Below are 15,833 nucleotides of genomic sequence, written 5' to 3'. Positions count from 1 at the left end.
AACACACCAATAATAATAATAATCATGGTATTTGTTGGGGTATTTTTTTATCTGTTGCCCAATTGTACTTTCCAAGCGCTTAGTACAGTGCTCTGCACACAGTAAGTGCTCAATAAACACGACTGAATGAATGAATTTAAGCGCTTACTATATGCCAGGCACTCTGCTAAGCGTTGGGGTAGATACAAGCGAATCAGTCCCTGTCCCACAGCGGGCTCACAGTCTTAATCCCCATTTTGCAGACGAGGTGACGGAGGCCCAGAGAAGTGAAGTGCCTTGCCCAAGGTCACACAGCAGACAAGTGGCGGAGCGGGGATTAGAATCCAGGTCCTTCTGACTCTCAGACCTGGGCTCTAGCCACTAGGCAACGCTGCTTCTTCTCACCTTGAAACATCTGATTACGCTCCGGAATACCTTCTCAAAGAACCGGCTAGGAAGATATACAGCCGGGGGCACAGTTTTACAAATCGGTTGAATTTCCATTTTAATTAAAGACCCCGGTCGGAGATGGGAGGGGGAGACAGGCACCCCACCGTTCCCCAGTACATGATACACGATCCTCACACAGAATGAAATAGGCAGCGAGGGAATCGAGTATTTATTCCAGTGCCAAACTCCCTCTGGAGGAAGCAGCAATCAAGTAAGTTTCCTCTCCTTACACAACGATCGTGACACGTTTCGACATGCAGCAAGATCTTTGGTTGGTAGACTTGATCATTCAGTGGAATGACTGGATTTACCGAGGGGAAAACAGAGTAAAATACTCGGCGTCAGCTATGGAATACATCACTGACCTCAGGACGGACTATTTACAGTCAGAGCTCAGGCCAGTCTAGTCAGAATCACCCACAGTGAGCCTTGCTCCCTCATGATCCTATGCTTTTGATATACACAACCGTTAGGGACAACTGAGAAGAATGGAGGCGAGCAGACGATAGCTAGCAGTTCCTAAGCGCCTCCAACTTGTTCTCCAGGTTTTGACCTAGGCATCCCCGACCTCACAGCCCGTTTTAGGGCAGGGCAAACTGGCCAATTGCCGTAAATCTCTTAACACGTCATGGGGAGGGTTAGCGATCCCTGATCTCCTCGAACATCCCCTACATGTGACTCGCGGTAGAGAAAGGAGGGTGAAGGTAGACAAGACATAGACCCGTCTTCTGGAAAACAATCCCGCAAGAGCGGCAGTTTGGCCCCGCCACCGAGTCTGGGCCCAAACGCCTCTGCCCCCGCGGAAACAGCCACGCTTTGCTCGAAAACAGTCGCGTTTACGGATCACCCTCCTCAGTATGCTGCTTCTAGGCCCCAGTCCAATCCAGTGGTTTATGACGCAAGTCACTTACTTTGATGCTAAACCCACTGCCTCTTCGACAGTGATTTTCTAGTCAGAGGACAAACCTGTTGTCCTCATGGATCCATTTCTGCTACCTTCTGGGGGCCGGGTGGGACTAGTGTTACAGTAACCTAATTGCATTTGGGGAGGGGGCCTGGGGCCAGGAGGCGGGGGTCCGTCTCACTCAAGCTACCCTCAGTGCTACAGTACTAGTGCGCCCGGAAAGGGCCCTAATAAATAAAGTGGCCGAGACCGCTCTCACGTGTGGGTTCTGAAATGGGGGAGATTTTTTCCACCAGGAAAGCTGCCCGAATGGTGGAGTCCTTGGAGTGGTCTCAGCCCCCACCCTGGGGCCTGCACCCTCTCATACGACCGTCTGGACGGGAGGGCCGCACTGGGCGGGGGAGCCGGCCCTGTCGGAGGAGGAGGCCGACCGATTGGAGATCTCCCGCTGCAGCTCCTCGACCTTCTTCTGCAGCTCCGCCCTCTTGGCCAGAAGCTCCTTGTATCGGTGGTGGACGGGTTCCTGTGAGGGAGAGCCGACTCACTCATTCATTCATTCCGTCAGGCAGTCAGTCCTATTTACTGACTGCCGGACAATGACTCCCCCACCTCCTCAGAGCCTTACTGAAGGCACATCTCTTCCAAGATTGTGGGCAGGGAATGTGTCTGTTGCTATAATGTCCTCTCCCAAGCATTGTACTAAGCACTCTGCACAGTTACCGCTCAGTAAATGATTGATTGAGAAGAGGCCAAGCCTGTTTCCTCTTCTGCGTCACCCTGACTTGCCCCCTTTGCTCTTCCCCCCTCCCAGCCCCACAGCTCTTATACACATATCTGTAATTTATTTATATTGATGTCTGTCTCCCCTCCTCTAGGCTGTAAGCTCGTTGTGGATGGGGAATGTGTCTGTTTATTGTTGTGTTGTACTCTCCCAAGTGCTTAATTCAGCGCTCTGCACACAGTAAGTGCTCAATAACTACAATTGAATGAATTTATTGAGAGCTTATTGTGTGCGAAGCACTGTACTAAGTGCTTGGGAGAGTAAATATGAGAGTAAATATGAGAAGCAGCGTGGCTCAGTGGGAAAGAGCACGGGATTTGGAGTCAGAGGTCATGGGCTCAAATCCCAGCTCTGCCAATTGTCAGCTGTGTGACTTTGGGCAACTCACTTAACTTCTCTGGGCCTCAGTGACCTCATCTGTAAAATGGGGATTAAGACTGTGAGCCCCCCGTGGGACAACCTCATCACCATGTAACCTCCCCAGCGCTTAGAACAGTGCTTTGCACATAGTAAGTGCTTAATAAATGCCGTCATTATAAATATAGCAAAAAATGGACACATTCCCTGCCCACAACAGGCTTACGATGCCACCCCTCTCCCCGTCCAACTGACCAGTTTGAGGGGCTCATTTGGCCCCAGAACCTTCCTGGGATAATAATAAAGATAAATGTGGTATTTGCTAAGCGCTTGCTATGTGCCAAGCACTGTGCTAAGCGCTGGGGTGCCTACAAGCTTATTAAGTCCCACATGGCGGGTAGAGCACAGGCTTGGGAGTCAGAAGGTTCTAATCCCAGGTCCACCACTAGTCAGCTGTGTGACTTTGAGCAAGTCACTATTCGTCTCTGGGCCTCAGTTCCCTCATCTGTAAAATGGGGATTAAGACCGTGAGCCCCATGTGGGACAGGGACTGTGTCCCTCCCGGTTATCTTCTATTTACCCCAGTGCTTAGAACAGCGGCCTGGCACACAGCAACCGCTTAACAAATGCCATTATATTATTCGTCCAAATAGGAGGGAGAACAGAGATTGAATCTCCATTTTGCAAACGTGGGAACTGAGGCACCAAGAAGTTAAGTGACTTACCCAAAGTCACACACAAGACAAGTGGCCTGTGATACCAATGCACACTTCGCACTGGCCAGTCTATCAATCAATCGATAGTATTTACTGAGTGTTTGGGAGAGTAACAATCGTCTAAGTAGAGAGACTGTTTCCAACCCGATTTGCTTGTATCCACCCTAGCACTTAGTACAGTGCCTGGCACATAATAAGTGCTTAACAAATACAATAATAATAATATCATCCCTACCCTCAAGTAGTTTACAATCTAGCAGCCTACGCTGAGAGGGGGAGAGAAAAAGAGAGACAGAGAGAGAGAGAAAAACACTTCACAAGATTGTAAGCTCCTTGAGTGAAGAGATCTTGTCTACTACAGTAATCTCCCAAACACTTTGTAATCATGCCCTGTACACAATAGACTTGCTATACACGCCCTTGATTGACTGATTTGAACCTCCAAGAAGCCTTCCCCTACCATACCTACATTTCCTCTTCTCCCACTCCCCCACACCACTTACGTCCGTATCTCTAATTTACTTATTTCTATTAATGTCCATCTTCCCCTCTAGCTGCCAGCTTGTTGGTGGGCAGGGCAAATGTACTTTCAAGAAATGTACTTGTCTCCTAAGTATATAGTACAGTGCTCTGCACACCGTAAGTGCTCAATAAACACAATTGATGATTGATTTGAACTGTATTCATTCAATTCATTTAATCGTAGTTGTTGAGCGCTTATGGTGTGCAGAGCACTGCAAATAAGCGCTTGGATTGTCCAAACAGTGTGAAGACTGTCTGCCTTATAAATGCAGAGAAACCAAAAAAAAAACCTCAGGACCATTTCCAAACCAATCCTCACGCTGCATTCTCCCTCTCCTCCGGTATCAATAGGGTATTGTGCTCTCCCAAGCGCTCGGTACAGCGTTCTGCTCACAGTAAGCGCTCATTAAATACCACTGATGATAGGGAACTGCCACCACTGCCTCCCGGCTTCCCGTTACTCCTATCCCAGTGTAGAAGTGAAAAACATCCATTTCTTATAGACAGCTCCTTGGGGGGAGAAATTCCGAGTTTGGAAAATAGGCGAGCAAATGACCTGGGGCTTCATGCGAGGGTTCCAACGTATGTAGTAGCCGACCCACAGCTCGAGGTGTCGCATGCTGGCCACCGGATAGAGGACGTGGTTGGCATAGCTCACGTGGAGGGGATTGGTGAAGTCCTCCAGTTGGCTGTTGATGTAAGACCACAGAGACACCGTCTTCTGGGGAAGATTCTGGAAGAGAAAGGAAAACCCATCTTTCCTGGGGGCAGCGGTGTCTCACCAAGCCGCGGGTACGGTCACCCGACCCACCCCACGCTTGCTGGGACGGATTTTTGGAAGGGAAGGACTCTCCCCTTTTGATGGCAACTTCCTACGGCAGGACGGTCCCGCCCTGAGGCCCGGTCCATCCAACGCCCCGACGTTTGTCTCCCGACAAACACCTCTCTGGAGAGTTCCGGATGCCCTAAATGTCTCAGATTGGGGTGACTGGACAGATTCAGGGTAGAGAGGAGCTGGGGTATGGGGTGACCAGACATGGCTACAGCCCTTTTTCGGACGGAAATGCTGGGGAAGACAGTGACGTCGTCGAGGTGAAGAAGCAGCACGGAAGTTGGGATTGGACTCGGGGTGGGGAGTCAGTCAGTCACATTAATTGAGCACGTACTGTGTGCAGGGCCCTTTATTAAGTGCTTGGGAGAGGACGCTATAACAATATACCAGACACATTCCCTGCCCACGATGAGCTTACCATCTAGAAGAGGAGGGAGCGCCAAGTGAAAGCGCTGAAGCGTTCATGGAACGTTTTCCCACACCAGCAGAATTTTACATTACGGGCTGCTCCCAGACTTTGCTTTGGGGTTTAGCCAAAGACTCCCTCCCCTCCCCACCCCCCAAGCTGGCTTCGGCAGGCTCCATTAGGGATGGTTTATAATAATCATGTTGTTTATTAAGCGCATACTATGTGCTAAGCACTGTGCAAAGCACCAGGGTAGGTACAAGATAAAGTTGGACTCAGTCTCTGTCCCACGTGGGACCCATGGTTTGAGCGGAAAGGAGAATAGGGACTGAATCCCCATTTTACAGGTGAGGAAACTGAGGACCAGACAAGTAACTTGTCCAAGATCACATGGTAAGCAAGTGGCAGAACGGGGATTAGAAACCCCACCTCTGCGTCCTGGTTTTCAATTACCCTAGGTCCCGGGGGAAGGGATTTATTGATATTAATGTCTGTGTCCCCTCTAGACTGTAAGCTCGTTGTGGGCAGAGAATCTGACTGTTTATTGCTATATTATCCTCTCCCAATTGCTTAGTACAGTGCTCTGCACACAGTGAGTGCTCAATAAATATGATCGAATGAATGAGTGAAGAAAAAAAAAAGTTACCCCCGGATCCGTGCAAGAAAATCAGATGGAAGAACTGATCCGAAGCAGATGTTCAGGAGATGAGAATGACTGAAGGGATGTGCAGGGGGGAAGGGGAGGGCAGAGGGTTTGGGTTTTTTTTTTTTTACCTCTTTTCCTCTCTGCTGCTCACTGCTGCACAGGAATGTCCCAAATAAACAGCTATAGAGGTGGTCCAAGATGGTGATCAGAAAATATTCATTGAATTCAAAGGCCGTGGGAAACTGCAAACAAAACACGCTCTTAGAATCTCTGGGGTGCCTCCGTTCCCACACCCACGGCCTTCCCGTTTGCGGGATCAGGCTGACTCGCTCGACAAACATCATTAATGTGGCCACTCTCAGGAAGGGTCACTTCTGCCCCGATCTCCTTTCCATGTACCGGGAGGAATTTTGAGGTCCGGTCAGGGGCTTGGAGGGTCTTGACTGACCTCTGTGTTTATGTTCACCTGCTATCGGTTCATCTACTGCCCTCTCCCACTGCTTCACTGGCGGTGGCTCTCTTCTCGCGCCCCTGACCTCCCCCGAGCACGGCTCCCATAAACAAGATGTGCAAAATCAAAGAGTAAATGAGCCATTTTTTGCACTGACCAAACTATATCATGCGTTTGACTACGTAATTTAGCAAAAATGTAAACCGTGTGCTCCAACAAAACTCAAGCAGCGGAACATTTCTACCGTTGCTTTTGTTCTACTGTCAATCTTCATGAGCACAGAGAGGGCTTTGGCTTCCATATGGATCGTTCAAATCTGAAAGAGCTGAATTTCCACCTCCGCCCCACAGGCAATGCTGGCAATAGATGTTCCAAAGAGAAGGAACCTTGATTCCTGCCCTTGGAAACTACTTCCCCCAAAGAGTCCCCTCCCTCCTCATGAGCAAGTGTCATTTTGTTTATTCCATCAATCAGTGATATTCAAAGAGCGCTTACAATGTGCAGATTACTGTACTAAGCATTTGGAAGAGTATGATAGAATGGAATTAGCAGACATGTTCTCTGCCCATACTGTGAGGGAAGTAGAGAAAATGAGGTGATTTGAATGAGAAACCCTTACTGCAGGAGCCCAGGGTAAGACTCAAGAAACACTTAGAGCTGATTTACCCCCAAAAGGTGTGAATACTACAAATCACCCAATGCAAGACCCAAAAGACCATTATTATTTAACAAACTGATACGGGGACAGAGCTCGTGTCACAGAAACCACATGTGGCCACAGAGATGGCACGAGGCACAGAGATTGCACGTACCGTGCAGAGGTAACGCGTGGCACAGAAACAGAGCCCAGACGTGACCCAGAGACAGAGACCGGGAGGAATGCAGAGATCATGGTGTGGCGCAGAGAGTTTGGCACAGGAAGTTCCCATAAAACTCTCTGTAATGTGAGGGCTATCAACTAACTCCCGTGGCCAGCCCACAGTTCATTCCTCCTGGTGCGAGCAATGGGGTGAAGCCAGCCACAGGCTCCGGTGCCCAACATCACTCCCAACTGGCCGCCCATCTAACGAGAATCGGACCTCGCCATCTGGTTGCTCTTGAAACTGGGGAAGAGTCTCAGACAATTAGCACCCGGGCCAAAGAGGCTTGCATGACCTGCTTTCTGAGGCGTTTTTTCCAGAATCTCATGTGAACAACACATCAGTCTCATGTGAGGACTGAGAGGGCTTTGGAGTGCCTATCTGGAACCATTCAGAAACACGCCATTTGCTCGAAGAAAAATGTTCAAATGGGACTGTGTCAAAATTTCCCCTTCTGGCTGGGTTTTGGTAACCCGACGGCCGTCCTGGCTTAGGGACCCAGTGTTCAGGAGATGGATTCATTCATTCAGTCTTATTTATTGGGTGCTTACTGGGTGCAAAGCACTGTACTAAGCACTCGGGAGAGTACAATGTAACAATGAATAGGCACATTCCCTGCCCAAGACGAGCTTGGAGGCATTATCCCTAGCTAACAGAGTCCAACGGCCATCCGCCCCAGCTGAACGCTTATGGCACGAGGACTCTCAACTTTGCAAGGTTGCAGTTTCCCATTAATGCAACAGGCAATGGTAGCTAAGACCAAGAGATTCAGTGGAGGATTTCAGGCTTTGTCTGAAACTGGGCACTTCAGTCCCTGTCCATGACAGCTAAGATGTATGGGGATAAAATCAGGCCAACCTGGAGCACTTCACCCATTCACATTTGGATTCCTTGATTTGTAGACTTTAACGCATCTCCCCTGTTAGAGTGTGGGCTTCTTGGTGGCAGGGACTGTGTTGCTTCTTTCTGCTGTATTTGCTCAAGTGCTTAGTACAGGACACCTAACCCAGTGGGCACTCCAACAATACCTCCACCACCACCACCATTACTGCTACTCTTAAGAAAAATTACCTGTCTCGTCATTTGCCAGACACAATCGATAAACTGAAGAAAAACAGGTGATCTGTCAGCATCGGCATGGTTCTTGTCTCCATGGCCCACTCTCTGAAGCAAAGGAAGACAAGTCAAAGACATGCATTTCCACGGTCAGGCTGATAAAGAGAGCAGACGGTTGGGTAATAATAATGATAACTGTGGCATTAGTTAAGCGCTTATTATGTGTCAGGCACTGTTCTAAGCACTGGGGTAGATACAAGTTAATCAGGTTGGACACAGTCCCTGTCCCACTTGGGGCTCACACTCTTAATCCTCATTTTACAGATGAGGTAACCGAGGCCCAGAGAAATGAACCAACTTGCCCAAGGTCACACAGCAGATACTTGGCAGAGCCGGCATTAGAACCCAAGTCCTTCTGAATCTCAGGTCGGTGCCCTAACCACTAGGCTAGGCTGCTTTTCTAGGTGGTCCCGGGCCACCTCTGTGGAAAAATCCTGAGTAACTTTGGAAGAGTCCGGGATGGTTGGCGATGGGGCTGGATTCCCAGCAGCGTGGGCCACTTGGGCTGGCTGAGCTTCTTGCTTTTGAAGCAGGACTCTTGCTGTTGCCACGTTAAGGGCACTCGGCTTGGAGAGAAAAAACCCAGCATCTAATAGGCGTCCCAGATGGTTTCCCGGCAGCAGTTCCGTCTAACGATCCGTGCTCTGAAGAGCGGGATAGTTTCGCATGCCGGTTTCTTCCAGGGACCGAGGAGTTGATCTGATTCGCCTTACTAAAATCACATCTCCTCCAAGAGGCCTTCCCTGACTAAACCCTCGCTTCCCCTACTCTTTCTTCTTCTGCATCACCTACGCGTTTGGGTCTGAACGCTTTAAGGGCTTTGATTTTCACCCCCCGTCAGGGCACTTATGTACAGATCCAGCTGTAATTTATTTTAATGTCTGTTTTCCCCTCTTGACTGTAAATTCGAGAGACTGTAAATTCATTCTGTAAAGGCAGGGAATATGTCTGTTATAGTGCTCTCTCCCAAGTGCTTAGTCCAGTGCTCTGCACAAAGTAAGTGCTCAATAAATACGACTGATTGACTGATAATAATAATAATAATTATAGTATTTGTTAAGCCACTTAAGTTCTCTGTGCCTCAGTCACCTCCTCTGTAAAATGGGGATTAAGACTGTTAGCCCTATGTGGGACAACCTTCTTGCCTTGCACCTACCACAGTGCTTAGAACAGTGCTTGGCACATAGTAAGCGCTTAGCAAATGCCATCATTATTTATTATTTATTATTATACCCCCACCCAGCCCCCACCCCTCCTCGGGTGACCCCTCCCATCTAGCGTCCGCCCCATCCACAGTCCAGGCCGCAGTGAGATACACAACTGTAAGCTCCCTCTAGACTGTAAGCTCACTTTGGGCAGGGGATGTGTCTGTTTATTGCTATACTGTACTTTCCCAAGCACTCAGTACAGCACTCTGCACACAGTGAGCACTAAATAGATACGATTGACTGACTGACCCGACAGGCCTAATGGATAGAGCACGGGCCTGGGACTCAGAAGGACTTGGGTTCTAATCGCGGCCCTGCCACTTGTCTGCTGGGTGACCTTGGGCCAGGCATTTCATTTCTCTGTGCCTCAGTCACCTCATCTGTAAAATGGGGATTAAGACTGTGAGCCCCCCTGGGACAACCTGATCACCTTGTATCCCCCCTAGTGCTTAGAACAGTGCTTGGCACATAGTAAGCGCTTAACAAATGCCATCATTATTATTATTAAAGAGGAAAAGAAAGAAAGAGACAAGAAGCCTGGCCCGGTCAGTGCTCTCCACCTTGGTCCGCTGGCAGCAGGGGCGAGCGCCCATCCAGTCCTCCCTCCAGTGACCCCTCCCGCCGACTTCCCTTCCGCCCCAGTCACAGTCTGGGCCGCAGCGGGAGATGTGACCCGACGTGACCCGACGGAGAGCCACCGGGCAACAAGCCCGGCCTGCTCCACATCCTCCCCTGCGGCCAACCGACTCCAGGGCTGAGCCCCGATCCGGTCCCCCGTCCCCACCCCCGTCCACCCGGCCGGCCCTCTCTCTCCTCACCAGCTGAAAGCGATGGCCGAAGCTGAGCCACTCTTTCTCCAGGAGGACCTGGAAGCCGCGGACGGAGCGGTAGTAGCCGTCGAGCATGAGCATGGCCAGCGAGGTGAGCTGGGCCGTGCGGTCCCAGCCGTCGCTGCAGTGCACCACCACGGACGTCTTCCCCGACTCCACCTTGTCCGCGATCCGCAGGGCCCCGGCCAGGATCAGCTGGGTCCGGCACATGAGACACGGCTGAGGCCTGACCCGCCTCAACTGGACCCGCAACGGGGAGCGGGGCCTAGCGGCTAGAGTGCGGCCCCAGACCTCAGAAGGGCCCGGGATTCTAATCCTGGCTCTTCCTCTTGCCTGCTGGGTAGCCTGGGACAAGTCGCTTCACTTCTCTGGGCCTCCGTAAAATGGGGGTTGAGACCGTGAGCCCCATGTGGGCAAGGGACGGTGTCTAACCCGGCCTGCACCCTCCGCTCCTCTGCCGCTAACCTCCTCAGTGTACCTCATTCTCGCCCGGCCCACATCCTCCCCCTGGCCTGGAATGCCCTCCCTCCACACATCCGCCAAGCTAGCTCTCTTCCTCCCTTCAAAGCCCTACTGAGAGCTCACCTCCTCCAAGAGGCCTTCCCAGACTGAGCCCTCTTTTTCCTCTCCTCTTCTCCTTTCCTCTCCTGATCCCCCCCACCCTACCTCCTTCCCCTCCCCACAGCACCTGTCTGTACAGATTTATTACTCTATTTATTTTACTTGCACATATTCACTATTCTATTCATTTTGTTAATGATGTGCATCTAGCTTTATTTGTTCTGACAACTTGACACCTGTCCACATGTTTTGTTTTGTTGTCTATCTCCCCCTTCTAGACTGTGCGCCCGTTGTTGGGTAGGGACTGTCTCTAAATGTTGCCAACTTGGACTTCCCAAGCGCTTAGTACAGTGCTCTGCACACAGTAAGTGCTCAATAAATACGATCGAATGAATGAATGAGCTTGCACCTACCCCCGTGCTTAGTTCAGCGCCTGGCAGTAGTAGGTGCTAAACAAATACCATTAAAACCCCTGCCCAGAAAACAAAGAGGTGGAATTATGAGGGCTCACAGTCTCCTCATCTGTAAACTGAAGCAGAAATTCCCTTGGGGCCCACCCTCTAGTAGTAAGTGTTTATTAAGCGCTTACTGTGTGAGGAGCACTGTACTAAGTGCTGGGAAAGAACACACAGTTGGGAGTTGGATCTGGGTCCCTATTCCTTGGGGCTGGGAGCTCACAGTCTAAGAAACCAAAAGGGAAGCGCATAAAGGCCACAGGAAGCAGCGTGGCCTAATGAATAGACCCCAGGCCTGCAAGTCGGAGGGACCTGGGTTCTAATCCCAGCTCCGGCAGTTGTCTGCTCAGTGACCTCTGGCAAGTCACTTGTCTGGGCGTCGATTACCTCATCTGTAAAATGGGGATTAAGACCCATGAGACCCATGTGGGACAGGGACTGTGTCCAACTTGTTTATCTTCTACCTACCCTCATGCTTAGTATAGTGCTTAGCACATAGTAAGCACTTAACAAATACCATTAAGGAAAAAAAAATGTGTGGAGGCAGAGGGAGCTGGCAACAGATGCATGAGAAGAGATGCAACAAAACGAACCCCAAAATGAAGATCAGTAAGCTCCTTGTGAGCAGGGAACATGTCCCACAATGCACGTGGCTCAGTGGAAAGAGCCCAGGCTTTGGAGTTAGAAGTTATGGGTTCAAATCCCGGCTCCGCCAATTAACTGTGTGACTTTGGGCAAGTCACTTAACTTCTCTGGGCTTCAGTTCCCTCATCTGTAAAATGGGGATTAAGACTGTGAACCCCGCGTGGGACACCCTGATCACCTTGTAACCTCCCCAGAACTTAGAACAGTGCTATGCACATAGTAAATGCTTAATAAATGCCATTATTATTATTACTGTCCTCTCCCGAGCATCTAACATGGAGCTTAGCACCGAGGAAGGGTGCAATAAATGCCCGCTCTTGAACATGCTGAACGTCTGTGCCAGAGAGGCCTGCCGATACCTGCCTAGGATGTTTCTGAAGCCAGTCTTATCTTCGGTAAGAAGCTATACATCTTCAATAATATTTAATCAATCAGTGGTATTTACTGAGTGCTTATGGTGTGCAGAGCACTGTACTAAGTGCTTAGGAATGGACAGTATGATCGAGCTGGCCGTCACGATCTCCGTCCATGAGGAACTAACGCTCAGTCTACACAGGGGACCGGAAACCCAGACTCACCTTGATGTGTTCCAGCCAATGAGTGGATTCCAAGTTGGATAACCAGTGTGTCTCCTCTATGTTGGGGTAAATGATCTCCTTTAGTTTCCTCAATGACTCTCTCATTACATGAATATTGTGGATATCCAGGAAAACCAGTTCAGCATTCTGGTAAGCATCCTCACTCTCATAGCCTCCACCCTTAGCCTGGAGACAAAAAAAAAAACAAAAAACAGGCCAGTGTTTGATCCCCATTCCTCTCTTTGGTGATCATCCCTTAAAAAGCTGATGAATTGGGGTTCTCCTCCCCCTTTAATCACTGCTCATTCATTCAGGTTTCAGAGTTTAATCTCACCGTAGAGGAGATTAATTTTTTTTTTTATATGAGGAGATCTCTTGGCAGGGTGTTTTGTTCTTCAATTAATCAGTCAGTCAACTGAGCACTACTTGTGTGCAGAGCACTGTACTAAGCAAGTGGGAGAGTAAAATATAACACAGTGGGTAGCCACGTTCCCTGCCCACATGAGCTTCCTGAAGGACCTCAGGTTATGAGACTACTGATTCGGTGGGGAATTAATGGGCCAGAGGGTAAACAGTTTAAAGATGTCACCATGCTAGATCTCTGATACAAATTCCTCTATTCTTAAAAAAAAAATGGCATTTGTTAAGCACTTGCTATGTGCCAGGCACTGTACTAAGCGCTGGGGTAGATACAAGTTGATCAGTTTGGACCCAGCCCCTGTCCCACATAGAGCTCACAGTATTAATCCTCATTATACAGATGAGGTAACTAAGTCCCAGAGAAGTGAAATTATTTGCCCAAGGTCCCATGGCAGACACGTGGTGGAGCTGGGATTAGAACCCAGGTCCTTCTGTCTTCGAGGTCCCTGCTGTATCCACTAGGCCATGTTGCTTCTCTATATTATTGGTCTGCCCACCACTGGTAGCATGGTTTCACATTCTGAGAGCAGTAGGTGGATACAGCACGGGCCAGGAAATCAGAAGGTCATGAGTTCTAACCCCGGCTCCGCCACAAGTCTGCTGGGTGACCTTGGGCAATCCACTTCACTTCTCTGTGCCTCAGTTACCTCATCTGTAAAATGGGGATTGAGACGTTGAGCTCTATGTGGGACAGGGACTGCGCTGAACCCGATTACCTTGTATCTATCCCAGACCTTAGAACAGTGCCCAGCACATAGTAAGCGCTTAGCAAATATCACAATTACTATTATTATTATTCTGACTGCCGTCGGCTATTTCGTTGGATTGAAAACTGTAAAGGCATTCCCACACAAAGCAAAAACAAAGTCCCATCAGTCAGAGGATGCTAAGGCAGGGACTGGTACGTTCAGTGACACCAAATCTTGACCAATGCGAATCTTTAGCAGCCGGGAGGTGGGGAAGGGAGGCGACCAGGAGACCCACCTTATTGGCGACGGCATTAACGCTTGGCCTGGCATCAAAAATGAAGATTTTATGGGACTGAGCGTTAGAATCCATGATGGACTGCAGGTACTTTTCATCCTCCTTGCTTCGCCTCCCACTCACTCCCACCATGGGCTGGCTGCAGCGGGTGATGGTGGCTTGGCTTTCTGGATGAATCCAAGACAAAACCTTGAGAGAGAAATCAATCAATCAATCAATCAATCAATCAATTGTATCCAATGAGGGCTTACTGTGTGCCCAGCACTGTGCTATGCACTTGGGAAAATACACCCCTCCTCCAAAAAAAGTGGAGGGGATTAAAGAGAAGCAGCATGGCCTAGTGGATAGAGCATGGGCCCAAGGGTCAGAAGGACCTGGGTTCTAACCCCTGCTCTGTCACTTGTCAGCTAGGTGACCTTGGGCAAGTCCGTTCACTTCTCTGTGCCTCAGTTACCTCATCTGTAAAGTGGGGATTGAGAAATTCATCCCTACATGGGACAGGGACTGTGTCCAACCCGATTTGCTTGTATCCACCGCAGCGCTTAGTACAGTGCTTGGCACATAGTAGGCCCATAACAAAAATGACAATTATTATTCTCTGGGCCTCAGTTCCCTCATCTTGAAATGAACTGGGATTAAGACTGTGAGCCCCACTGTGGGACATGGACTGTGAGCAAACTGATTAGCTTGCATCTACCCCGGCCCTTAGTAATTATAACAATAATCTGTTGGCATTTGTTAAGCGCTATGTGCAAAGCACAGTTCTAAGCGCTGGAGAGGATACAAGGCGATCAGATTGTCCCATGTGGGGCTCACAGTCTTCATCCCCGTTTTACAGATGAGGTAACTGAGGCACAGAGAAGTTGTGACCTGCCCAAAGTCACACAGCTGACAATTGGTGGAACCAGGATTTGAACCCATGACCTGACTCCCAAGCCCATGCTCTTTCCATTGAGCCACGCTGCTTCTCAGTACAGGGCCTGGCACCCACTAGGCGTTTAATAAATACAATAAATAAAAAAGAAAAAGATAAGAGCAAGGGCAGACAGAGAGGGCTAGAGAAACGGAGATCTGGGAATTAGCAGCAGGTGAGCCAAATGCAGGTGATAGTCTGAAAGTCGACACAAGAAGCAGAGGGGATGCTTCTAATTCTTTTGATCCTGATTGGGGGACAGCATGGCATATCCCAGTGCTAGTCTTTGTGGCTACGTCCAAGAGCTCACACTTACCGGGATCCGTCCCCTCGATCGGAAGGCTGCTACTCTCCTCAGCTCGTCATCCGGAATATTTACAGGTACGACCAGGAGGGTAGGATACGTGTCGCACAGCTCGTAGCGCTCGTTGATTTTTGTCACCCTCCAACTTTCATTGGGAACTCCCTGAGTTTGAAATTAAACACAACAAAATCACAGGCTCCCTAAGAGGTCCCAGGTTCTTTTTAAAAATGTTACGTGCTTACTATTCATTCAATTGCATTTACTGGGTGCTTACTGTGTGCAAAGCACTGAACTAAGCATTTGGGGAGTAAGCTACAACAGACACAGTCCCTGCCCATAATGAGCTCACGGTCATATTATGCGTTACACACTGTTCTAAGCGCCAGGATAGGTACAAGTTAGTTAAGTCGGACGCAAACCCACGTGGGCCTCACGGTCTAAATTGGAGGGATAGCAGGGATTTAATCCCCATGTTACAGTTGAGGCAAGTGAGATGCAGAGAAGTGGAGTGACTTTCCCAGGGTCACACAGCAAACAAGTGGCAGAGCAGGGGTTAGAACACAGATCCTTCTAGACCTCGGTTACCTGGTCTGTACAATGGGGATTAAAGTTGTGAGCCTCATGTGGGACTTGGACTGTGTCCAGCCTGATTATCTTGTATCTTGATGCTTGCCCTTAGCAAGCATCACACGTAAAAAAAATAACATTAAAGTAAATTATGGATATGTAAGTAAGTGCTGTTGGGGCTGAGAGTGGGGTGAAAGTCAACTGCTTAACCTTGGCATTGTGCTTGGTTTGTGACCATATAGTAAGCTCTTAGAAACCAAAAAAACCCCACACCAGAATCTTTGATTTTCTTTGTAATAATAATAATAATGGCATTTATTAAACACTTACAATGTGCAAAGCACTGTT

At 49.2% G+C, this 15,833-nt stretch overlaps 1 protein-coding gene across 1 annotated transcript in view; it reads right to left on the bottom strand.

Annotated features, from left to right (window-relative positions):
- Nucleotides 1-335: 335 nt before the first annotated feature.
- MTMR2 (myotubularin related protein 2) overlaps nucleotides 336-15,833 on the bottom strand; it is a 70,655-nt gene continuing 55,157 nt past the window's right edge. The window contains exons 8-15 of the mRNA XM_038761790.1: nucleotides 14,931-15,080; nucleotides 13,702-13,890; nucleotides 12,298-12,483; nucleotides 10,047-10,253; nucleotides 7,976-8,068; nucleotides 5,722-5,835; nucleotides 4,266-4,442; nucleotides 336-1,856 (exon numbers count right to left, since the gene is read on the bottom strand). Coding sequence (XP_038617718.1) covers nucleotides 1,695-1,856; nucleotides 4,266-4,442; nucleotides 5,722-5,835; nucleotides 7,976-8,068; nucleotides 10,047-10,253; nucleotides 12,298-12,483; nucleotides 13,702-13,890; nucleotides 14,931-15,080 — 1,278 coding nt within the window. The 3' untranslated portion in view covers nucleotides 336-1,694. The remainder of the gene's footprint in view (nucleotides 1,857-4,265; nucleotides 4,443-5,721; nucleotides 5,836-7,975; nucleotides 8,069-10,046; nucleotides 10,254-12,297; nucleotides 12,484-13,701; nucleotides 13,891-14,930; nucleotides 15,081-15,833) is intronic.

Source organism: Tachyglossus aculeatus, chromosome 20 (genome assembly GCF_015852505.1).
Source record: "Tachyglossus aculeatus isolate mTacAcu1 chromosome 20, mTacAcu1.pri, whole genome shotgun sequence".
Lineage (NCBI taxonomy): Eukaryota > Metazoa > Chordata > Mammalia > Monotremata > Tachyglossidae > Tachyglossus > Tachyglossus aculeatus.
Note: the sequence above shows the minus strand (reverse complement) of the source record. Positions and strands in the feature narration are given on the sequence as shown.